Source organism: Conger conger, chromosome 4 (genome assembly GCF_963514075.1).
Source record: "Conger conger chromosome 4, fConCon1.1, whole genome shotgun sequence".
Lineage (NCBI taxonomy): Eukaryota > Metazoa > Chordata > Actinopteri > Anguilliformes > Congridae > Conger > Conger conger.
In genome coordinates, this window is record NC_083763.1 from 56119339 (window position 1) to 56145225 (window position 25887).

Here is a 25887-nt window from a genome sequence, read left to right on the forward strand (position 1 = left end):
TGCCCACTTCAGCCTTAGCTTTCTGTTGTTGGCTGACAGAAGTGGAACCTGGCGTGGTCTTCTGCTGTTGTAGCCCATGCACCTCAAGGTTTGACATGTTGTGTATTCTGAAATGCTTTTCAGCTCACTGCAATTGTTAACAGAGTGGTTATCTGAGTTACCTTAGCCTTTCTGTCAGCTCGAACCAGACTGGCCATTCTCCGTTGACCTCTCTCATCAACAAGGCGTTTCAGTCCGCAGAACTGCCACTCACTGGATTGTTTTGCTTTCCAGCCATTCTAGAGTAAACGCTAGAGACTCTTGTACATGAAAATCCCAGGAGATCAGCAGTTACAGAAATACTCAAAACAGGCCACCTGGCACCAACAATCATGCCATGGTCAAAATCACTGAGATCAATTTTTTTCCCTATTCTGATGGTTGATGTGAACATTAACTGAAGCTCCTTACTTAACTGAAGCTCCATAATTGTATGCATTGCACTGCTGCCACACAATTGGCTGATAAAGTGCTCAGTGAGTGTATATAAAATATTGTGACAAAATCATATTGCAATCATGATTATTTGGAAGAGAATTGTAAAAAATCCAGACCTTCATAATGGATCAAATGAGGCTAATAATATGCACTGATCATGCTAATGTCATTGTCTGTCCATTACTGGGTTTGCAGGTAATTCAATTATTGCTTAAATAGCATGTATGTCTAGTGTTACAAGCTGCTTGCCTGTGGAGAATTCTGCACACTCTAACCTGGTTTTCTGTTGTCCAATAACACTGTCTTTAAAAGTGTGGACCATTTACTTCTAAACAGCAATTGTAAGTGCTTAATGAAGCGACACCTGGCAAGGAAACTGTCACACTGGAGCACTGCTGGTGAAAACAAACAGTTCCTCTCCTGGCTGTGATAATTCAGTATGTGATTCTGTCAATCAAGATAGCATTTTCTTATATTTTTCTAAACAAACAATTGTTTGACATTTTGAATGTAAAAAACTCTATGGTGTTGCTTTTATGGAGTATCTTATTTTTAACTCATCTATAGAATATGAACATCTGTAAGCCTGTGTCACATGATGAGTCACATGAAATAAATATGGAAGCCTGTATGACCCTAATCCGGCACTGCCTAATCACCTTAATATTCCATAATATCAGGACAGAAAACAGGAAGCTGGTCAGTTACCATTTGAATTCCATAGTTTTTTAATGTGAAATGATTTAAGTTTGAGCAAATCAGGACTTTTTTAGTGCACAAAAAAACATATTTTCCTACTGCCGGTTGAAAATGCACAATGCTCCATTGTCCCCCACACCAGTGCGGTCTTGGTGCAACGAGCACCTCACAAGTAAGAGAAACATGATTGGGCATAAAGGGGTTTTTCATCAATATAGATTTCTATGTACGGGAACATACAGCTTCTGTTTTCAGACTGTTTACTATACTTAAGTGAACATTGTCTCCATTCTGGCTCCACTGTCATACTAATTTGCCAGCTGCCATATAAACTAATATCATGCCTTATACATCTATTCTCAATAATAACCTTGCTACTTGTGCAGTGTGTTTCTAAAACAGTAAAAGAGGTATAAGAAAAAGCGGGAATATCCCTTGCCTCTCGACATTCATATGTGACCGCGGGGGAGGGGGGGCTGGGGTAGTTCAGGAAGCAACAGAGTCGATGATAAAATTCAAAGCCTAACAACTGATAAAGTCTAAGGAGGAGATTCAGATTTTCTTTTTTTCACAATGTGCCCGCATTCCAACAAACATGTCTGTAATGACTAGATTACTTTCAATTTGCATTGTTTATGGAAAAGAATAAAAACATTGTTCCAGGAAGAATTTTTCTTTTGGCTTACTGCACAAAAGGTTGATAAGTCATATCTCTGTTCTCTTGGCATGCAGGCATTGCTGCAATCTGCCCCCCCCCCCCCCCCCCCCCCTGTTATACTGATAATTCACGATAGGGTTGTTTAAGGCCCTCATAATTCAGTCAAAGCGAGAACAAATACGACAAAGCAGAAAGAGACATCAAGGAAAGGATGGGGGCAAGTGACTGATTTTGAGCAGGGTTCCTGGGAATCAATGCTCTGCGCCTCCTCTGGCTGTGATATGTATGTCTATTCATACTGGCACTTGACTAATCATACAATAGCTATTTAAGAATAAAGTACAAAAGTAATGTAACAGTCGATATGTATTCTCCACACAGAAGTGAAAACTAATGAACATACATTTTTCTTTGACAATCACTTAAAATTGATATTGCACACTTGAAAAAGCACTTTATTTTGACGTCCCTAAGAAACTACAGAGAAATAAGTAACACAGCATGAACTGTAATATAAAAACTTAAGCACAGTTCAATTTTAAGAAAATTATATTATTGCTATTTTTAAGAGAATAAATAAATAAAAATAAAGTTCATAAGCAGTTCAGCTGTTCCTCTTGATTTACATACCTAATATAACATTCCCTCTTATACTATTATTTCCACATTAGTTAGAAAACACAGAAATACCAAATACTCATAAACACTCATGCCTTCAGTGTTTTCAGCCATTGGTCTTGGGAACTTCTGAATACAATATCAGTGGCAGCAACAGACTGGGAATGAGATACGTATTCTAAATGATGAAGTGTTCATGATGATAACTTTTGACTTTATAGCTAAGTCCCCATGCATTATGGAGTCAATTAAGACAAGTATTCCTATATAGATTAGGCGGAAAAGGAAGATCAGCTCAGTAGCATATCTCTACAAAACCATAGCAATAGATACTCAGTGTTCCCAGGGGGCTTGACCTAACCTTGTAGAATACACTATAATTGCGATTTACGACTTTAACCAATCTGTCACATTTCCAATCTATTTGAACTATGTATTATAACTTACAGTCTTAAATTACGGTAAATCTTATTTTACCGGTGTACTACTAAAAAAATACATTGCCATGCAAAGACAGTGACAGGCAATGTTTGACTGCAGGCCCCCAACTTTGAGGACAAAAAGTGACAGCACTCCGCAACACACCCCACCCCTTATCTCTGCATTCGACTTTATTCTGGGAGTGTCAATGGAGATGGAAATAGTTCAAGAGGAACTGGGGAGAATTGTTATTCATGCACCCAGTCACTGACATTCCTGCATGACAAACACAAACCTGGAGCCAGCTGTGATGAGCTTTAATCCATCCAAATCCCCCCTTCCTTACTGAAAATCCTAATGGGGATTAAAAGTACTCGGCAGGGTGGGGACCTGGGCAGCACTCACACCTTACAGCTGCATGTTTTCAATCCATTGTGCTCTTATCTCCTCATCTCCGAGGGAGAGCATTTGATGACAGGCCGGGGCAGTATGGCCGGTCTCCATCAGCGCCCTCACCCCGCTTAGCTCCATGGGAAGCCTGTTTCTACAACCGGCCGTAAATACCAGGAGGGCATCAGAACTTAGGGGGGGGAGGTGAAAGCCAAAACCAATAGAAGCTATTTACTAATAGGTGCACAAAGACAGGACCTTTCCTTTCCTTTCCCACTAACCACTCCCTTTAAGCAGAAGAACAGGGCTATTTTAATAGGTCCTTAAAATGGAATGAGTGTTATTGCAGTGGAAGCATAAATTCCTCTCACTGTGGTTATGCTCTGCTCGAAAGATGTATTACACTTATTCAGTACAGTGAAAAAATGCTACGCACAAATTCCCTTACGAATGAAAAGCATTGAATTGAATGTAGTAATCTGATGAGATGATCAGGCTTTGTCACAACATTCACACAGCATGCAAATTACAGGGGATCTGCCCGGGTTGCCCTTGTGATATGACAAGTGCTCCAAACTCGCTAAGCTCCGCAGGAGAACAATGCGATATTTTCAAGGTACAAGGATGAAACGGGATTTTTCTTAGAGGCAGGCTTGTCCACACAGGTTCCTCCATTCAAAGGCCCAAAGAATCTCGTTTAAAACTGACTTTTCCCTTTTCCTTCACTGAACAGAAAGTATTTTCTTGTTGTTTCTTTCCTGTTTAATCCAATGTTCCAATGTTGATTTTCTTTGAAATGAAAAACAACATGCCTCTTTGCGTAGCATATTATATCAATTACTAGTGTTAGTTTTCCAAAGGAATCTATGCTTTTTATCACTTTTCTAAGCTAAGGCGGTAGGTTTAATACAAATAAGCCACAGAAACAGGATGGGTGAAAAATTACATCTAGAACCATTATCTAATTCATAAAATGTTTGCCCTGCCACTTTTTGGTATATCGGCAACAGTACCTCCATCACAAAGGTTTCTACTAATTCTATCTGCTTTAATATACAGTACAGGAAGGTATTTTAGAATGTAGTTTCCAATGTTGATACATAAATATATGAAATAAGCACATAAATCAGTATTTTATAAGGCTACTGCTAAAGTACTGAAAATGATCATGAAAAGAACCACATCTTACAATGCAACCACAGTCTGAATTGTAATTCTAATTACACATATGTATTTAGAAAAACCCGTCTCTGACCACAAGATAATAAAGGAATGATGAGAAGTGAAGTTTCCCTGGAAGTAGGAGGGAAAGGCCTGAAGCCATCAATCTCAAGCCAAGCTTCAGCAAAATCGAAAACTTCTAGCCATTTATAGCATGCCAGTAACCCATTTAATTCAATTACAAAAATTCATTAAAAAGATATTACAGACAGGATGCAGTTTAATGAGCCATATTTATGTAGGGCTTTTGCTTAAACTGAATGGTTGCTGGGTTGATCCCAGTAGTTAAAACAGAATGATAAAGCAAATACATGGTCCAATAAATATATGCTCAAATATGTTGATATTTTTGACATAATTGCAGGTGAACTGAGATGAAACAGAATGCTAATATTCATTAACATTTAAAAACACAGAAGATGTTTGGGATAATATTTATAACACTTTATAAAGCCACTCACAATTTCTGAAATATATCTGACTGTGTATGCTAATAATAATAAAATAAAATAAAATAAAAATAATAATAATAATAATAAATGCTGGGGTTAATATTGTGGTTTCTGACAAAATTACTAGAAAGCATGCACTTCATAAATTCAATCTTTTGTATTTGCAAAGCATATAATTCTGGATATTACAATCAGATGCATTTTTTATGAGTAGCGCATCACATGGATTGGAAAACTGCCAACAACTATCCATGGAGCATTGTTTTTATTCACATCTTTAATTAAGGGTTTTCCAAGACTGAACCACTCCATTACGTAAAACCAAAACAGTGCAAAATAAGTCAATAAAAATGTGTCAAGCAATTATATTTGCACGTTAAAGGCAATACACCAGAAAATGTGCTGCTGTTTCAATTAAAAAATAAAATCAAATGTTTGCCCTACTACCATATAATTAAATCAATGTTTATGTAATGAGCAAAAATAATAAATCTTAACTCTTATAATTTTTTGGTACATATTTTGTAATTGTACTGCTAATTAATTGTTTGCCATATTTAGACACAATCAAAGCAAAATAAGTTTCAGCCCAATATGGTCAGGCTGCATAGATATTCCTTTTCCATGGAATCTGTAGTTTCAAATAAAACTACCTAAATATGTATCCACATCTGATGCCACCAGGGGCAAAGAAAGCGCAGAAGCGTAAAATCTCTAACGAATCACAATTTACCAACTAATGAAACCACTCAAGATTAGCCCACTCCTCAGAGGCCAGTGTCTTCAAAGCTGCACTCTCTTGTAAGAAACGTATGTGATCATTGGAGCTGTTTTGGCAAAGTTAAATCCCAGAGCGAGTTAAACCCTAAAGGGTTACCTTTGTTTATCTCTTACTACATGTTTTTAGTGGATGGATATATATACATCAACTCAGAGCTGAGACCACCCCGAGATCATACCATATTTTATCCATTGAAAAAATCTACTTTTTCCTGCACAGAAAACATTTCATATTCCTAACACATTCCTCGATGAACTACATTTCTCAACAGTGATTTAGTATTTTGTAAATGACAACTTACCATCTGAACACTGTAAGTGAGTCATTGTGAACATCAGCCAGCAGAAGGTTGGTAGTTTCCACACTGAGCTTGCCATTGTGCTTTGCTTGGTTGGTCTTGTGTGCTTGGTAATGTTGACTGTCGTTAAAAAACTCCAAACTTGCAGATCTCAATGATCTTCATCATTGATCTTCTTACCTGAAAGGCAAATTAAGGGAGCCAATCATGCGTGATGAAATAAAAATATTTGGTATACTTTCTTTGATCCGTCCCCTCATTTGTTAAATTCCTGAGATTATGCCATTGTTGCCTTTTTTTACATCCAGTATGGAGTTTTAAAAAAAAACAAGATTTCCTGCAAACAAACTGCAAAATGCCACAAATCCCAAAAAGTCAAAAGGTTAATAACGCTGAAGAGGCAAGATAGCTTAATGGAAGCAAATGCTGCCCGTTTCATGAAGCAGAGCAGTTTGGTTCACTCCTCCTACTTCCAAAAGGCCGACCTCCAATACTGCATAGCTGGGCTGCCAGTGTTTACAAAAGCATCTTCTTCAAATAAACATGCGGCAGCTAAATAAGCTGTTTGGAGTGATCACACACCCGTGTCACCTGTACCACCCACAACCCCGCACCTCCACCCACACACTCCATTCATACCTGCCTCGCTTGTTGTGCTGTTTCTATTTTTTTTCCCCAATTCTAATTGCTGTAGGGTCGATAAGACGAGGCACAAATGACTAGCAGACTACTGCTGAAATCTGATACCTACCAGAAAGCTCAGGTATGTATGTTCTCAATCTTTACTGCCTTGCTTTGTCTCAATGTTTACACTGACGGCTCCCCCCCAACCCCCTCCCCCCACCACCCCTTTCCTCCCGTGAACCATTATCACGTTCACACAGGAAAACACAGTCACTCTGGCAACCAGTCACACAGGACACCATTAAAGACATTTTGTGTTTTTCTATGTCTTGTCCTTAACTCAAGGGGAGAAAAACAACTCAGACTGATTTGTCTGTGTTAAAGGTTGCTGTCAGACATACAAATGTAGAATATTTCTGCTGCAAATATGGTCCTCGGGCTTTTAAATGACAAAATGATTATGGGTTTGTAATGAAGCTAAATATACCCAACTGAAAGTTTCAACCTTTTTTTTTTCATAATACACAGTTTAAAATATAAATATAAATGTATCATTCTCCTCCTAAACAGAAAGGACGGGAACATTTTGAAACATGTTGTTTATTTAGACACTCTGTCTGAGGAGACAACTTTTGGTAAAATCCATTTGTCAGACACTAGAATCTCCCACATTAACAGAAAACGCCATCGTTAAGCTTGACATGATTAACTAAAAGGAAATGGCATTATGCCTTCTCATTTCAGAAGAATTTAAAACAGGTTCAAAGGAATAAAGTCAAAACAAGACTGGGAGTTGACCCAGAGAACTTGTTTCTAAAAATAAAGAAATCACCGTTGCTGAAGTTATGCTTCGTTGCAGGCTACATGAAAAAAGGCTGAAAAGGCCTGATTGTTCTCAGTATACTACTGGGCCAGGACAAATGAAGAGTGAATCCATTCTCCAAATAAGGCACACTCAAAAAAGCCAGCAGGGAATGGTCTTACACAATGTACAACTGTGGCTTTCAAAGTGAACTGGACTGTGATCAAATTTGGCCATCCTGTTGTTGCCATTAATATACCATTGCGATGGGAAGCAACCAGAATTGGGAAACATTTATAAATTATTCCAAACAACACAATGTTGTATCCAAAGGCTTAAACTAATGGCAACCAAAAGTAAAAGGGGAAGTTCTGTAAGCTCACAATTATAATTACTAAGAAGACTATGAAGGCGGCGTGTATGTGCATGTACTGTACACTCTCAGAAATGATGAACTAACAATTCTTCTGACTAAAGTTTAATTTTAACCAACACTGGAGTAATAATTTAGAATGCGTTCACACGCCAAACCTCCACTTCACATGCTCTGTGGAAAAAAGCCAAAATGTCAACAGCAGAAAAAGCCACGGAGACAGGAGGCTCCCCCATGTTGAAAAGAAATAAATAAATCCCCACTACATAGAGAAGGGTGTTCTGTAAATCAGTGATAACAGTTATAAACTTTAATATCTTTGAATCATGCTGAGAGTGTTTAACATGCTGATCATTCCAGACACCAAAGGCGAAGACTAAGGCAGTCTGCCTGACTGCCGTCTTCCTCATTAAACATGTTGGGTCTCCCTTCTCAGTTGGAGACTTTTTTTCTCCTAAGCCTATACATGAACTACTGATGATCATCTGTAAACTACTTCTTTAATGGATTCTGACAGGATTTGATCAGACTTAAAATGACGGTTAAGCTGATTAGGAGAATACAAAAAGACGACAGATGTATTATGATTGCGATTGTATTTAAATTAATTGTAATTAATTACAATATGTACATACGACATATGCACATACCACATACATAACCTGTGTATAGCTGCAGGCGCTGATGTGATTTAAAAAAGTACATATATGTATATATTTTTGTGAGAAACACAAGCCGGTACTTATGGTCTTTAAATGTTATGCACAGATTGCAAAATGTCAACAGGCACTCCATTGTTTCACTAAATATGAAGCCACTGCAGACAGATGTTCAGACAAGTGCTCTGATAGATAGAAAGCCACGGGGGCCTGGACCCAAAGGGTTAAAACATATGTGCACATGATACATCTGCTGCCTTCTGCACAAGAGACAAGAAACAGGTTTATCACCAAATCAGAGGAAAATGCAACAAAAAAAGTAAATTGCAGTGCGCAATTGTTCTTTCGATCAAAAGCACAAAAGACGAGAATTTTAAGGGAAAGGAGCTATTAAAATAACCTCTGAAAAGAGTTTACAATTAGAATGCTGTAGAGTAAAATCGCAGGCAGATGTGAGAGTATGCTGGATTCTTTTGACAAAGCTTGTGGTTGTTCCTCTCAAGCCGGTGAGGGGGCCACCAGAGAATAGAAGAAGAGCTGGCCATTCTATTAAGGAAAGGGTGAATGAATAGGAAAGAGACAAGAGAAAGGAACTAAGAGGGGGAAGGGTACAGAGGTAACTATAAAAGATTGACAGCCTGCAAGTCTTGCTTGACCTCTGAATTAGCCCCCAAGCTTTCAACGGACTTAAAGAATGAGCCGGGATGTTAATTTTCAAAGCAAAGGAAGAAAGATGGGGGGGGGGCTTTCCGATTTTTAAAAAAACTAAAAACTAAAACTATAAATCTATCTCAAAAATGTCACAGTTTAAATCGAAGCAAATATGAAATGACACACAAAGGGAATTAAAAAACTTTCAGATATTTGTGTACAAAAGGAATGATCTATGGCACACATTACAATTGACGGCATATCCACATAACACAGGGAGACAGTTGCACAAACTGCACACCTCCCCACAGAAATGCCTCTGCTCTCACATCATATCTATGATCCTCGTGCTTTGGAACAGTAGGAGCAGCCAGACAGACAACCCTCAGCAAGGTTTGCAGATGATATGCATCCATCAGAAATGTCTCCTTGGTTTTGCTGGTAATGCATGACTTGCAGGAGCAAAGGAAATCATTTATTTCCAAGAGGAGGAAGCTGTTTCGCATATGCACATTTGCTTCAAAGGGAAATTTTATTAGTCTTTCATTCTCGGTGGTGTAAGTGAACAACCACCACCACTCACTTGGAAGAGGAAGCTGGGCAATTTGCTTGATGCTAAAGGTGGTTTGCATTGCCCGTTTTTAAATAAATAACATTTATATCACATCTGTGTCTACATTCCACAGCCTTTTGATTGTGCATGCTGCTGAATTGAATGAAAATTTTAAGGTCCTGTAAACCACTGTATGGTATAAATTAATTATTATCATTTTTATTATTATTATTATTGACTTGGATCTGACAAATACAGTTGAGATATATTCACAAAATGATGTTTAAGAAACTATCAGTTGCATTTATTTATGAGCCAATGTTAAGAACATATAGTGATCGAGAAAAGAAAATCTCCTTGCGAAAGTATTGCAATAGATCTTTCATAATATGTAACCTCAACTTAAATTTCTCAGTCTTTGTAGCGATCGGTTTTGCACAACATACAGAGCATTAGTGACATATAGGGAAGATTTGTCACAGATTCCAGCTTCAATGAAATCCAGCTCCAGTTGTGGTTTGTTTCCACAAATCATTCATCGGTGAAAATCACACCTTGGGGCTACCAGCGAATTCAAAGGCTACGCTCAATGCAACTTTGAACTGCGAACGTGCTTTCAGACAGAGCTGCCCATCAAACGTTGGCAGATGTTGCCACAGAGACAGATGCACAGGAGAGGGAAACTGCCTTACAGTGTGTGCTCACCGCTGAAACAGTCTGTCCTTCTCTGACCAGGTGAAGGAAAGCAGCACAAGAGGACGAATCGTGGCGTGAGCAAGGGGCAATTCTGACAAAACCACCTGGCAAAGCGAGCCAGCTGCTGTCCTCAGCACAGCTCGCCTCGGTGGACCCGAAAAGGTCAAACGTAGAAAAAACACAAGTATGCGCAGGATTACTCTGTATGCGCAAGACGTATGCGCAGCTACACAGTGAGACTGCAAATCCGAGGTTGTAGGTTTGATTCCCTGTTGAGGTGCCATCCCTGTACCATTGAGCAAGGTGCCTAACCTGAATTGCTTCAGTAAAGATTCAAATGGACTATATGTATAAAATAAAAAGGGTAAGTTACTGCATATATAACAGTGTCTGCTAAATGTAGGAATGCAGCTTCTAGTCATGCAAATTGTATTGAGTACTCAGGAATGTATCATGTCAAAAGATACATTCTCATGCTGCTTGTGAATGACTCCAAGGAAATAGTTTGCGGTAAAACCCCACTATAAGTGGGGTCCAAAAAATGTAATTACGTAAAATGCCGGGTTGTGCTATTTAGTTTTTTTTTTTTCAGTTGCCACTTATTATCACTGCCTGACTCAAAATACATGTACAGTCATGATAAATGTACTTCCTTTATTCTATTTTGAATAAGAGAAACATGAAGCATATGACGGATGTTTAACTTTGCACACGCATAGGCTACTCACGTATAAACAGACGTAAATATATTCAGTATGTAGGAAATAGGCCAACCATTATAAACAAAACTTGCATGCGGCAAATATAACCACACATTAAACTTTGCTAAAAATGAAATTGTTTTGGTTTATGAATACGGAAATACTGAAGTGCCATTTACGAAAGCGTACTAAAGGACTGATGCTGGGTGAATTATATTAACTTTTACTGAGATAAGAAATATCTTCATTATAACTGTTAACTGCATAACACACACAGTTATCAATTCCTAAATAAATTATCTAGACTAGTGTGTTTTTTGGGCGGCCAGTGCCAAAAAAGTCAAGAATGCTTTGCAGCTGATGAATTTTAACTCCGGACAGCAGAGGGGACCCAGGCGATGATGGCATTATATCCAAATTAGTGTTATGGCGGGGCTTCACTGTATGCAGTAGTTTAATTTGTCCCAAGTGCTCACCAGCAGGACCAAGTTAACACGCCAAGCTTGCCTGGGATGAAGCCCAGGGGCCCGGGCTGCCTGTAGCTTTAGCATAAAGATCCTGCCCGCTCCCTGTTCCGCTGCCTGAGATGCCACGGTACAGACGCCGCTCTGTGTGTTAGGTGGGCGTGAGAGGGCCATTTGGTTGGCTAGGCTATGAGTGACTGACAGTCATAGTTCGCCTAACTAGATCAGATTTCAGCATAGCCGCCTTGTCCCTTCTCGCTCTTCCAGAAAGTGTCAAAATTAGCAAGCATCTCAGACATTCAGTGAAGTCAACAGTCATCAACTGTAATTCAGGTTGTTATTTTTTACTTATGATTTTCTGCAAAAAAGAAAATTGACATCAAGTGACATCAACATGGTTATGCCAAAATGCCAATAATGTAATGTTATGCTACCTTACATTTTTAATGGTATTCACACACCAGCAAGCAGAGATTTGTTTCTGTATGACCTTCACACACTACCAATCAGAGATTTGTTTTTTGTAAGACCAAAGAGGCACGCTCTCATAGCCTACTTTCAGCCACACAGGTAATGTTATTTATAATTCAAGAGATAGGCTAGGTCGAATCCATGTCAATGTGTGTGCACAATTTCAAGGCAACATATCGCCTGAAACGAAGCAGAGTGCTATAAATCTTATAACTGCATAACTCGGATTTAGGCTATCCCGTTTTTACCATGATCACGCTCCAAAAATTTCAACATGAGCATTTTCGTAAAAGGTGCCCTTTCCCTGGCAACACACAAGGGTCATACTCAGTCTGACCTGAAAAAATAACCACTGCCATCCCGTAATAACAATAAGTTTACGGTGGAACGTTAATTCACGATTCCAGCAAATAGCCCAAACCATAGCTAACAACATAGCAACGAACCAGACAAGCCAGTGCTGTCGCTAGCAACACAGGGTTTCGCATATGATAACATTGCAATTACAATCAATAACATTTTCCCTACAACTAACGCTCATGCACTTTAGTGTAGTGGTTCTGTCTTGTGGTTAGCGTGTCTGCTTCTCCCATTTGCAATCTGCGTTTGAAAACCACATTTATACAATAATATAGCGGACTGCTTTCCACTATATTAAATCAAAACGAACCAAGCAGGAGGGTCCGGTGGGTTTGGGGAAAAGCAATCCTAATTTATATTTTAAAATTTTTATATTTTTTTTCTGTCGTTAAATTTGCACAGCCACCACATGAAGCTAGTCTACCTTATGCGTAAATAGGATTAGTTACAGAGGAATTTAAATCATTATTGTAATGTTACATTCATTAAATTACCACCCCTAGTGGACATTTTGTTTTAAAACAGCAAAATGTACCTGTGAGCACGTAATCTTCATTCTGCAAAAAAGTGCTCCGAGGTATTTACGTCTATGCCACGAGACTGGATCGGTACTTACAGCGTTTGTTCACTGGCCCAACATCGCTGGGACATCACTGCTCGGATGTGTTGCACTCAGAGCACCTGCTTACTGGCTTTACATTGCTGGGATGTTGGCGTCCAATGCATTCCATAGTGACGTTGCAGCGATGTAGGACCAGTGCGCAAGCGTTCTATATACAACGCCGCCCGATAAATTTCATCACACTACGATGTCGGGGGCAACATATGTGTGCTTACAAGGTGAACGGGGTGGGGGGGAAGTGGGGACTACAAAATCGGTTTACTTATTTAGTTCACTTGAATGAATTGTACACTGCTCCTGAATTTTGTGGATAAAAACCATAACATGCAACTGTGTTGACATTGAAAAGACTGAGACACTCTTAGACATAATGTCCTAGTTTGCTTAAAAACAATCTATTCCCTATAATTATCACAATTATCATGTCCAAAGGCATGCTACTGTACTTGTGTATCACCTGCGTGGCTCGTATGGTTCATAAAACAGCTATGTAATTGAGCTCCCAAGTGGCTCCGTCTGTAAGAGGTGCTCACCGCAGATGCAGGCCGGGCCTTGCAGCCAGCGCCCTGTAGCCTGGGGTGTCATTAGCTGGCTAGGGAGTTCACAGTGATGGTAAACAACTGGTTTCCTCCCATGCGCAGTAAGGTGCATTTAAGTTGACCACTGTTCCTCAGGTTACTGCTGTATCAGCTCCTAATGACATACCAGGCAGACACAGGCTTCCAGTTGTCAGTGAAAGACGCACCTTCCCTCCAATTGCTGTTGGCTGTCCTTTAATACTGTGCTGCCTGTAATGTGCAAAACAGTCACCATCTCCAGAGCAAGGGCACTGGAAACATGCAAAGTTCAGCCGTATTGCTCCTTGGACAAGCTTGATTAGCATAGAGCAAACATTTGGCAATTGCAAACTTGGATACAAAAGGGAGATGTTATATAAAAGAAGCTACATAATTAACTTTTTCAATAGGATTATTTCATATATTATAACATGGTGAGCCAGTTTTAGTGATGGGATTCCCATGAAGTGCTCCTTTAAAGGGGTTCTTGAGAATGAGTCAGCCTTTTACCCCTCACAGCTAATAACCCAAGTCTAAGAGAGCAATATCGAGCCATCGTCAGTGAGACAATTTGTAAACTGAAGCATGTTTCACTCATTGCTCTAAATGTGCTCCCCATAAATCATTTTTACTATCCATTCAATTAATCGATTCTTGTATTCCCCATTGATTCAAACATATGGCAACTAAATGAAACAATTATGGCCTCATAGCTGTCATAGCTGTAGGCCATCATTAAAAGGAAGATGAAAGTTAAATTTAAGAATTTTTGGAGGCATTCTGATAATGAAGATTTCGGGGAAAAAACAGATGATGTGTGCGCGTGTGTGTGGGCGTGTGTGTCTGAAATAGACGTGCATACTCTTGTACACATACTTTCTGTAGAGTAAACAAGAGAGTGGTAGGTCTCGGTAAAGAAAATTAATCTACCATAATGAGAATAATAAACACATTTTATAACTCAATCTGTGAAATATTAATAAAAGCTTTGAGTCAGATGAACTAATTACAAGTTTGATGTATGGAATACATTATTTCTGCTCTGTTAAAAAGTTTAAATAAAGGTCATACAAGTAAAAGAAAAATGATTGAAGCAATCTGTAATAGATATCCATTATATGTGTACATATTATAGCTCAATGTTGTTGTTGTTTTTTTACATTATTAACAGGAATAAGCCTGGTATAATCATATTTATTTCACGTGAAATTCGGTGTAGAAATACTTTCACAAATTTCACAATTACATTAGCCATCCAGCAAAAGCCATTTAAACTGTAAAAAGCAATGGTGTACCTGTCTCTCAAAATGGATTAAAAGAGGAATAATTTGTAAAGGTAACAAAGTTTTAATACAGGGTTTATACATTGTTAGCAATAATCCTGATGTTTTAGTGAGAGTGAAGTGGGTTATCGCAAATGAAATTTGAAATGCCATTTCCATTTACTGATAACACAAAACGATTCCTTTCAGGCCACGGATGATAAGAATAATTCTGCCACAGCCGTAAATGGTGTTTTCGCCAAATACTTCTCAGCTTAGGAATTAATAGGCTGACATTAATACAGGCAGATGTATGAGAAGGTCAGAAAAAAGCAAGGACCACCATTACATAGGCATCTCACATCAGCAGTTCCTGCCAATCAACTGCTTTAACTTTTGACATGAGCCCATGACACTGTTTACATTTCTCCTTGAAATCAGGCTGATAGTACACAAATACACTTCTGCCTCTCACTGTGAAATTACCTGCACTGCCACTATTTATTATATCCATCATAACCATCTTATTGTACAATGTGGAAATATTAGACTTACTATTCATATGTTTTCAACCTGCTGTATTAGCCAGTAATAACATTAATTCCTTTTTTAAGATAATTTGTTCCCTAATTAAGTTGCTTGGGATACTTACGAATCAATCTGATGGAAATCTTACTATGTATTTAATTTGTATCAATAGCTGATCCAGAAATACACATACTGACTTCAAGTCATTAATGATATATCAAATTAAAAATGGCTTATTAATTGATCTCACTTCTTACAATAACTGGGAACAATACTGCATCTTAGTTGCTTCCGAGTAGGCACATCCTTTTGTAAATCGTATTGAATTCTTCATCAAAGCCAGTCGTTAATTGGCCAACTGTATATTATCATTAGCCAGCTTGGAAAAAAACATAAACCAATATGCACTGAATTAACAAAATTTAGAATACATTTTCTCTGTGTGAATTTTATGTGAAAAGGATGAACAGTATATGAAACATGCAGTATTATGAATTGCGCCATGCTGAGGCTAAATTAGTCATAACGCATCAGGAATCGCAAATGAAGCAGCGCGGTTGGTCTGACAAGCTTGCTGAGACTCATCTTCTCAATTTCAGCAGAGTGCATCAATGTTGCGTTTCATTCACACGATACACAAAGCAGGGCTGCCACTGAAACCAAGCAGGCGCATGGTGTAAAAGACCCGCGCATCAATGGGCCACTGTCTTCACAGTCTTCAAATTCATCTGCACCCAAGGGTCTGGATTTCATTTCCCTCCTACACCCTTCCCCTGGTCTTCCTGAGTATCTTACCAAACACCAAAGGGCTTTTGAAAACAGGGTACTGCTTTCATCATTCGAATGTATTGCATTTATCACCCATATTGTATTGCCACTACTATGTTATAGTGATTGTGCGCATACTTTCCTGATATTAAAAAAATATTTTTTTTCCTCCACCAAAATCACCTGATTTGTCACATCTTTTCACTAAATTGTTCCAGTGGGTGGCGATGCAATATCTAATTATAACAAGAGTTTAAAAATATATATAAGAAATAAAACAGCACTATGAGTAAAAATGCAGTTCTATCCCTCTATTGAGCACCAGCCTATCAATAATTCACAATGATTGTGAGGCGTTATTCAAAAGAATGATTAATTTTTAAGATAGCGGGTGGCAAGGCAAAACACGAAAAAGGTACCACAGGAAACTACTTATAAGAACAGCTTCTGCTGAAGACAGACCAAATAAAAAAGTGGCAAGATAATGAGAAAGGCCATTTACTCTAGCACATGGCACATTTTATAACATGCTCTGAAACTACAGTACTGTAATAACTGCAAAGTTTCTTATATGTCTCAGGGTTATTGTTCTATGTTCACTTAATGGTTCAATAATGAATTTACCCTAACCACTAACCAGATTATAGAAAGACCCAACACCTGAATGTGCAGTGGTTTGGAAGAAGTGTAGTGTTGATATAATGTGGCCAGGATTTAGATATTTTTGACGAATGGTTATTCATTTTTAACTAGTGCAAGCCAACACAAAAGGCATCGGTTCAGACCCGACCCTTCAGAAACTGTTTAAACACACATAACCTTATCTGCATTCCAATGAACATTGTTATCAGGTGATCATGGTTTATTTTCAGGGATACAGCTTGACAAAAAAGGAAATGCCAAGTATGTGGTAGGTGTATTCTTTTTCTTCTGAAACAGGTGTCACAGCTAAATTTGTCCTGCCAGCCCAAATGACAATGCTATGTGCCAAACCTGATGAAGGTATACTGCTTTTTTTCCCCAACACCAAAATACTTGATCGGTCAGAGCACGCTCCAACATGCCTACATGACTATGCAAATTTAAATGTGATTATCTTTTAAAATAATCTTTGTCTTTACAATGTAAAAAAAAGAAGAAGAAACTGACATATAATGTGAGATCAATGCACAATTACTATGAAAATGCTGCAGTGCACATTGGAGGGTGTGTGCAACAAAGCTGTTGGATTTCCAGCTTTTTAAAATTAGTTCAGCAGTGAAATGGCAAATTTATACATCTAGCCAAACACATACAGTGTGACTCCAGTAATAAGCCTGCATTGGAAGCGATGGCAAGAGGCTAATTTTGTTTCCTTCTTAAGTCTGCACAATTGCTACTTTGGCTTTCCAGTCTTGCGATGTGCCAACTTTGGATAAATACCAAGGAAAGCAAACGGAAATGTGAAATCAGTGGTCGATGCAGAAATGCATGGAAGTTCTTCTTAGCCTAGTTCAATTAGATCCTGTTTCAATGTCTAACGCTCCCCTCCCTAAGGAACAGAATCTCAGGACACAGGAGAGCTTCACACCGTGCGCTTTCCTGGATCGTTACATGTTCATTAACATGTGTTAAGCACGAGTGTTATCAAAATCATTGTGATGCGAAAGTCCTTGGATTGGCTCATTGAGCACGCCCGTGTGCATTAAAGAATGCCACTGGAGCCCAATTGTGTTTCTACAGTCCTTTTTCCCACAGATAAGAAGCAAAAGCAGGCTGGACAAAAGCAGGCGATACCATGTTGAAATACTTCCTTCCAGTCTCCAGTTAAATGGGAAAACAGACTTTTTTCCTGGCATACTTTATGAAAAAAAAAACCCCAAAACAAAACAAAAATTCTACTAGTTTAATACAGACTCATGCCACTGAATCTGAGAAGGAGGGGAAAATATATTTAAAAAATAGTTATACAGTAGCTGATCTTACATTTGGCGGATAAACCAGGTAAAACAATATATATATATGAAAAACAAACCAAAAAGCCCATAATCCATGCATGGCATAATTTTCACAAAATGGTGAGATGGAGAATTAGAAGGCAAGAACTAGGCAAGAAATTAGAAGGCAAGAACATTAATGTAATTAATTCTGCAATAATGGATGTAAATGGATTACTGACCATGTTGCCTTCTAGCACCTATAGCAAGAGAACAGATGAACAATCACTAACTTTACTCATTGTGAATGTATGAGAAAATTGTTAAGATAAGTGAAACATTCTGAATAATTACATTCTGAATGTTGTTTGTTGACAATGTTTGACAGACACGCAAGACAATACAAAAAATGTCAGGATATAATTTATGGCTGGATATCCAGCCATAAATTATATCCTGACATTTTTTGTATATTATTGTATATTATGATATATTTACATATATCAATGTGAAATATAATAAATACATATTCAAATCTGAAAATTAATTTTCTAAATAATTTTAGTCTGGTATATGCAACCAACCAAGACTTTGTCCCTCATAACAAAAAAATCAGGTTGGGTCATCGCCCTCAATTGGTACTGAGAGGAAGGGTTTGGGTTAGGATGAAACACATATTTCTATTTACTATCTACTATTAGGAAATTCACTAAAATGCAATTGGATCAGCTAATATATACAATATAGTTTATATAAATAGTTATATTTATAGTTATATAAATAACACTAATATAAAACTCTAAATGAATATTGAGCAATTCAGATAACACAGCACCATGCTGTGCGAGAAGGTAATACCTTCACAATAGCTCTTGTCAATGGAGGAAATCTCCTTGTAAGACAACAGACTCTCTGCAAGATATCTACTTAACTGTTTCTTGACACGAGAAACCATTCTGAGCCAGAGAATGCACTGAGCCCAGACAGCAGAAGATTATCTTATTATAGGACTAATATGACTTTAGCAAAGGTAATTTCTCAAATAGAGTATAACCAATCCAGGATTCCCAAAATGGAAATTCAAAGCTATTCAAAACAACTAGTATTGAACTCTCTCGCTCTCTCTGTGTGTTTGTGCGTATGAATGGAGACATTCATATATGCATATGTACAGTATATATACAGTATATATATATATATATATATATATATATATATATATATACACATATATATATATCCACACAGTACTCATTACTATAATACTGGTGTATACTATACTATAATATTATACTGCAATTTTACTATAATTTGTATAATTTGTATTACTATGAGATGTAACTGGTTATTTAAAAAATAAATTAAAATTTGAATCACACACTTTCTCCATACTCCACTGCATATAAAATCATAGATGGAACTTTTTATTACAATTTAACCACAGGCAAAATAATAAATCATTCACTCAAGCATGTTTGATACTTAACCATGCACACAGACAGGAAGGGCAACATGACTTTCTAATTAAACCCATCGCAATTTTAAAATCAGAATTTCACTCACCATGTGAGAGGTAATAACACAGCTTTTGTTCACATCTCTGCATCTTGCTTTTATCATGGGATAAATATGTCCAGCGATAGCGGGTTTTAACATAATCAGCATAATTGTGAATTACAAGAGAGACATGTGCTTTAGATCATTCATGTTATTACCAATTGGGAATATTGGTTTTGTAAATGGAAATTAAATATATTTCCAATGAAAATGTCTCGGCGTAGACTGTTCTGCAACAGATCTGCATGGTTTTGAGCTAACGTCACAGGCGCCCCCTACAGGTGAGCAAGGAGGAATCGTACGGTCTGGACATAGCTCTCCTTTACAATAAAAAATAAAATAATTATGCCTGGTTCTGCTATTTTTTGTTATTAATGAGCATGGTTTTCAAACCTGCCTTACCCCCCTTAAAGGCCAGTAGGTCACATGATGCTATGACACTCCAATTAACACTTTTGTTGCAGGCTGAGGCAACACGCTGAAATCTCCTACCAACCAAAGAGGAACAGTGCACATGGCTCAAAGTGATTTTCCAAGAGTGCTTGGAATTCATCACATCAAGTAAAAATACCTCCCTTACCGGCTGCGTATTGCAGTTCAAATGATCAAATAAAAAACAGATTTTACTGCACATATTTAAGCAGCTCAGGACAAAGAGCTGAGATGATAACAAGGCTGTATTAAAAAAATTGACCATTAAAAGTATGAGAACTGCAGCTGGCCCTTGCTCAGCTTGGTTATTGGTCATTTCCTGGATGTTCTTCATTGGTGACGAGGCTAATGGACAGGAAAAGAAGGTGTCCGATTTGCACAGTCTCTCTTTATTAAAGGACACTCACACTTGCTGGTGGGTTTGCCTCACTATTAACACCAGTAATTCAACTAGGGTTACAGGGTAGACAACAGCAAGATCTTTTAAGCTAAGCTTGGAAGAAAAAAACAGTTCAAATCCAACTCGATGGTATCAGGCACAACAAAGCAACTATTAAAACACTTTTTTCCCCGCAGTGGCTTCCCCTACTTGGCTGCCTCTAGGCTTGTTGGACTTATTTCTGATGGTAATGTGTGCTAGAGCAGTATCCCGTCAGCTAGCTCCAGATTCAGTAGTAATCAGCTCGAGGTGCTGAATGATGGAAATGCCATAAGCGGCAAGCACTTCTCTGCAAGGACAAAAATCCTAAACCTATTGTCCTTTTCTTCTACACTTTTTTTCATTTCCACTGGAAATACAATAGCCTGGCTCAGTCTATGCCAAGCAAGAACAGAGAAGCATTCCATACAATGCAACTGCCTCTATTTATGCAGACTGTTTTCCCACATTCTTTTTTTATAAGTCTGTGACTACACTTTCAATAATAAAACATGTTTTTATATGTATCACTTGGCTTTTTCCAAGGTGAAACATTTTCACACATCCTTTATGTTTAAATAATGTTCGAAAAAATACTTTGGGTAGTATCATGCTATAATTTTAACAAAACAGAATGGCAGCAAACTGTAATCCACTTATTTAAGTGATTTGTATGATTTTTTTTGCACATTCCTTTTTATTTTTTAACAGAACGGTTCTTCTGGAATTGGATCCGATTCCACATTCATGTAGTTCCACGCCCAGATTTCCTTCTGACTACTCAATATAAATGTACAAGCATTATCTCTCAAGTTCTAAGAAAAAGACATCATTTTGGCCTTACACAGATTTAAGGTGGGAGTTGTACTGAATCCATTATTCATCAATCTTAACACTTTTCCACATTACCTAATGCTCTACCAACTACCATGGATTAAGAAAAAAGTTATTTAAATATAAATGCAGTATGATGATGGTTATGATGATTATTATTATGAATTTTATTAATAATAATATCACAACTAAAACAGTAATGTACACACACACACACACACACACACACACACACACACACACACACACACACACAGCCACAGTACAAAGAGAAACTACAGAAACTGAAACTAAAAAGAAAATAGAGCAAGCATTTACCTACTCTATCCTTTCATTGCATTTTACTGAATTATTTATTGGCCTGCACTGGTTACATTTTTATAATTTAAAATGTTTTCATGTTGAATCTCAGCATTCAATAATAATAATAATAATAATAATAATAATAATAATAATAATAAATGCTGCCTCATTCATGAAAAACCAAGGCAGGTGTATGTTAATGTCACATAATCTGGCAGACCTGGGGTGAAATGTTGAAAAACGGGCAACAGAGGGGGGCCAGGAATAGCATTTTATGAACGAAGTGACCCGTCTGCCAAGTTCCAAGCAGCTGTGCAAGCAATGCTGCGAAGTGGAGAGACCGTCACAAGTATCCCCCAAGACCCCTCATATTAAACCCACAACCTGAGCTCCCTGTTTTAACATCTCAGTCTCAATCCCAAGGTATGAGTGTTCAAGATAATAATGCACCCCTAACAGATTGTGAAAACCAATGACAAGACCAAAGGGGGCCTGTTTTACCAGGTCTTCGGTCCCCTTGTCAGCCTGTGATTAATGCTAGACTCTGTAGAGGGAGACATTATATCAAGGCTCAAATGGAGCTAAATTTCACCCCAAGGGCAGAAATCAGATTTAAACATCTCTATTTGGACTGACATTTGTCCTCTGTTTTGGTGCACTTTCCCCACAAATTCCTTCAAGTTGACTGTGTGACCCAAGTGTAGCCCATTGCTTCTGGCTTGTCAGGATCAGCAGCGTGATATTCTGCTGGGCTCCACAGAAAATCTCTCGCAGAGACACCAGCAGGTGCAACAATGCCAGTTGCTGTGTTGTTACTGGCCCTCACAGTAGTCAAGATGAAAATCACAGATGTATCCATTCAGCGCAATGGTTTATAGGATCCCTTCAACAAAGCATATTTGTCCAGAGCAGCATTCCCTCCAGCCATGTCCGTATGAATATCGGTCGTATGGCATAGCTCATCGAAAAGCCAGGCTTATCACAAACGGTCAGCCACATTGAAATTATTCAACTATGACCTTGGCGTTGCAAACCAAACAGTCTATAAGCGTGAAAGAAAAATGTAAGACGAGCATAAGAAAGAAAGAGAACGAATAAGCACAAGCAATTGGCAATTTAATAAGGAATCATACAAACAATTCTGGCCTATTTTTTTACACAATTAAACTCTTTGTTCGGCAATGTTATAATTGCACAAATCAAGACAAATCTGCAGGGTCTAGAGGAATGTGCTTTGAATTTAACAAAAATGTTGATTGCATTTGTTTATCATAACACTTTTGTTGATAATTACATGCAATTTTATATGCAAAGGTAGCTGTGTGCCTGAAAGAAATCAATGTGACTTTGGGCTATATTTCACCTGCAGGTGGGAATCATTGTTTGGACATCTAATCATGCCTAGCCCTCAGCTTCATAGTACATCGAAAATGACTTTCTGTATGAAAATGAAGTTATTATTCGCCCCAGGCTAAAATGCTCATATATTTGTTTTTGACCAACTATTCAGAGTGCAGTTTGCTAAGGAAGTAGGCGAGAATACACTTAAGAAACTGTTTCTCTCCCCCTCCTCCACAAAGAATCAAGTTTATATAATGATTTGGTAGAGGTCAGAAGAGAAAAACATCTGAATTATATACAGGGAAACAAGCTAACATATAAGGACCACACAAGCTTTTGCAGTAGTTGCTAATAATACAAAAAAAGAATTCAGTGCTGCACATTACTAGGAGAGAGCATTCCTAATCGACATATTATACCCATCACCTGTCTGTCGACTTTAAACCATATTAGGATTAAAGTGTTCATACGCATTTTGTTCTTTTTAATGACGAAATGTACAGTCAGATGGGGAATATGCACAGCATTAACTTAATTTGTGACAGCAGATACTAAAAGCAGTCATCCTCAAACCCAATAAAAAAAGCTTGTCATGTAAACAAAATCTCTAGGCAAAAATGGACCTAACTGATTGTATGGGAAATTTTTTAACTATTATTGCTATTTGTAAATAAGCAAGCGCAATGCTGCAATCATACAGCAAAATGATTTAAAATGATTCCTTAATTTATATAGTGACCTGATTAAATATTTTCTATCAAAATAGTTAAAATATACAAAAATATGTCATAGAAATATTATTATGATTAATATTAATTATAATGATAATTATGTATGTACTTGCCCTGAAGAAAAAATAAAAGACAGAAAAACAATTGCACGCCATACATGCCGGCAGAATCTTAGGCCTTTCAGAAAGCGTTGATGTACACACTCTCATAATCCAGTGGAGATGTGATCGTTACCTGGCAGATTCTCCCTCTCTAGGCCTCTTTCTTCTCAGCCCAGGCTGGTGCTCAGAGACTGCCATTTATTGTAAGTGTTCCCACAGTTTCTCACTTCTTTGACAATGAAAGTGAATATTTTCCCAAACAATGATGGCACCACGGGCTGATAAGGTGTGACTAATTTGCCTGCAGATGAGTGAGTGCATGTGTCCGTGTGTGTCCGGCTTACTCTCTGTGTACCTTTTCCTTTCATTTATCTTCAGTCCTAAGGAAGTGATGGTGTATTACTGTAGCCATTGTTTTCATTTCTTCATATTCTCAGAGTGAATATGAAGAAATGTGTTTATATTTTCAGATGTATATTAAATAAATTAAAATAATATTGTATGAACGAAGTATAATTGATGAAATGACGCCCTCAAACTATAAAAATATTTTTTTATCAATTCAAATTTCAGCACTTGCTACATTAATCATGTAATTACTTAATTATTAATGTATTGAGAACTATAATAATAATAATAAAAATAATACTCTTCCTCATACCTCTCAAGCAGTTCCTCTGATGGTAATGACAGCACAATGGTGTTAAAATATTTTAAGGGAGATCTGAGAATTTCATAGGTGAGTGCTAATCTTGAGATATATGTAAATTGTGATGTTGGACTATCCATCACATGGGGTTAATGTCTTCAGTGATATGTGCCTAAAAATCAAACTGCAATCATCAAACACCCCGCACATTCGCAGGTGCTTCCATTCCTCATTTTTCTAGGTCTACCACAGAATAAAATAAATCTAGTTTCATGCTAATTACAAGGGCACTTTTAGTAAAAGTGATTCATTTCCACTGGTAGCTATGAATTACGTTTAGTAAAAGTGATTCATTTCCACTGGTAGCTACTGTATATCATGCTTCATGATTCAGTAAGTCAGTAGATTTATACTGCATACAAGCTTAAAAAAACAAAAAGAAATGCAACAAATAAGCACAATAAATAACTATACCTGACCAAAGAGGGCAAAAACATTTGCAGTAAAACTCCCCTTTGTCTTCCAGAAAAGCCCTTTTTAAGGGCTTTCCCTATCTCTGGTGTTTAATGTCCCAATGGGAAATTAATACAGCACACAGAAAGTTTAATCTGCCATTTGAAGAGACATGGATTCCCCCTACTGCTATAGAAGCCTTTGGCAAGTGGAAAACAAATGTTTTACAAAATGGTTCTGAGAAAAAGCACAAGCTCTCAGTATTTCACTGATTACAAATGGCTAAACTTAAAATGCCATACAATGGCATTGTGGTTGACCAAAGACTGTAATGTTCTGTACAGCAGATTTTTTCTAATTTACCGTGCTATTTCACCAAGCTTGTTTATTCCCTTTGATGGGGGGCAGTTATCTACATAAAATGGCACCACAAACTATGGCACTACAAACCAATGAAAATGAGCCGATTTTACTCTCTACTCTCCACTCTTGTTCTAACAATAATCCATTGATTTCACTGTCAAACCTCCCTGTAGCTTTGCCTATTGTTAGTGTGATAAGATAAATCAGACCAAGCTAATAGAGTATGTCAGGTGGTCGGTTCCTAATGCTAAAAAAAGGAATATATCACATATTAAAGAAAAATATCACACTCCTCTAATAAAATACCCTCTAGCTTTATTGCGAAAATGTAATATATTACATATTACCAATACCTACTGCACGACCTATAGGAATTCCCTAAGAACATCATACCTAATGCACTTTCCTTCCAACACTGTGACTTCAGAGATGCACAGATAATCAAAGCTTGGGTGTGATAATGGTAATTACAACGCTGTGTATTCCTATGCCATAAAAAAGCACAGTCCCTAACTGATGGAAACATTTTAAAAGAAGGTGTTTGCATATGCAGACTTCTAAATAAGCAAGTTACATAGAGACATAAGCAAATGATCTTAAAATCCTGTACAAAAAACCTCTTTACTTTTTACCATCCAAAATCAAACGGATACATGTTAGCCATTATTTATTTATCCTCAGTTT

General features: G+C 37.6%; 1 protein-coding gene across 3 annotated transcripts in view; it reads right to left on the minus strand.

Moving 5' to 3' along the window:
- Positions 1-25887, minus strand: part of adgrl2a (adhesion G protein-coupled receptor L2a) — a 116026-nt gene that overhangs the window by 86260 nt on the left and 3879 nt on the right. For all 3 annotated transcript variants that reach the window (XM_061237816.1, XM_061237814.1, XM_061237813.1), the window contains exon 2: positions 6018-6194. In XM_061237816.1, coding sequence (XP_061093800.1) covers positions 6018-6093 — 76 coding nt within the window. In that variant the 5' untranslated portion in view covers positions 6094-6194. The remainder of the gene's footprint in view (positions 1-6017; positions 6195-25887) is intronic.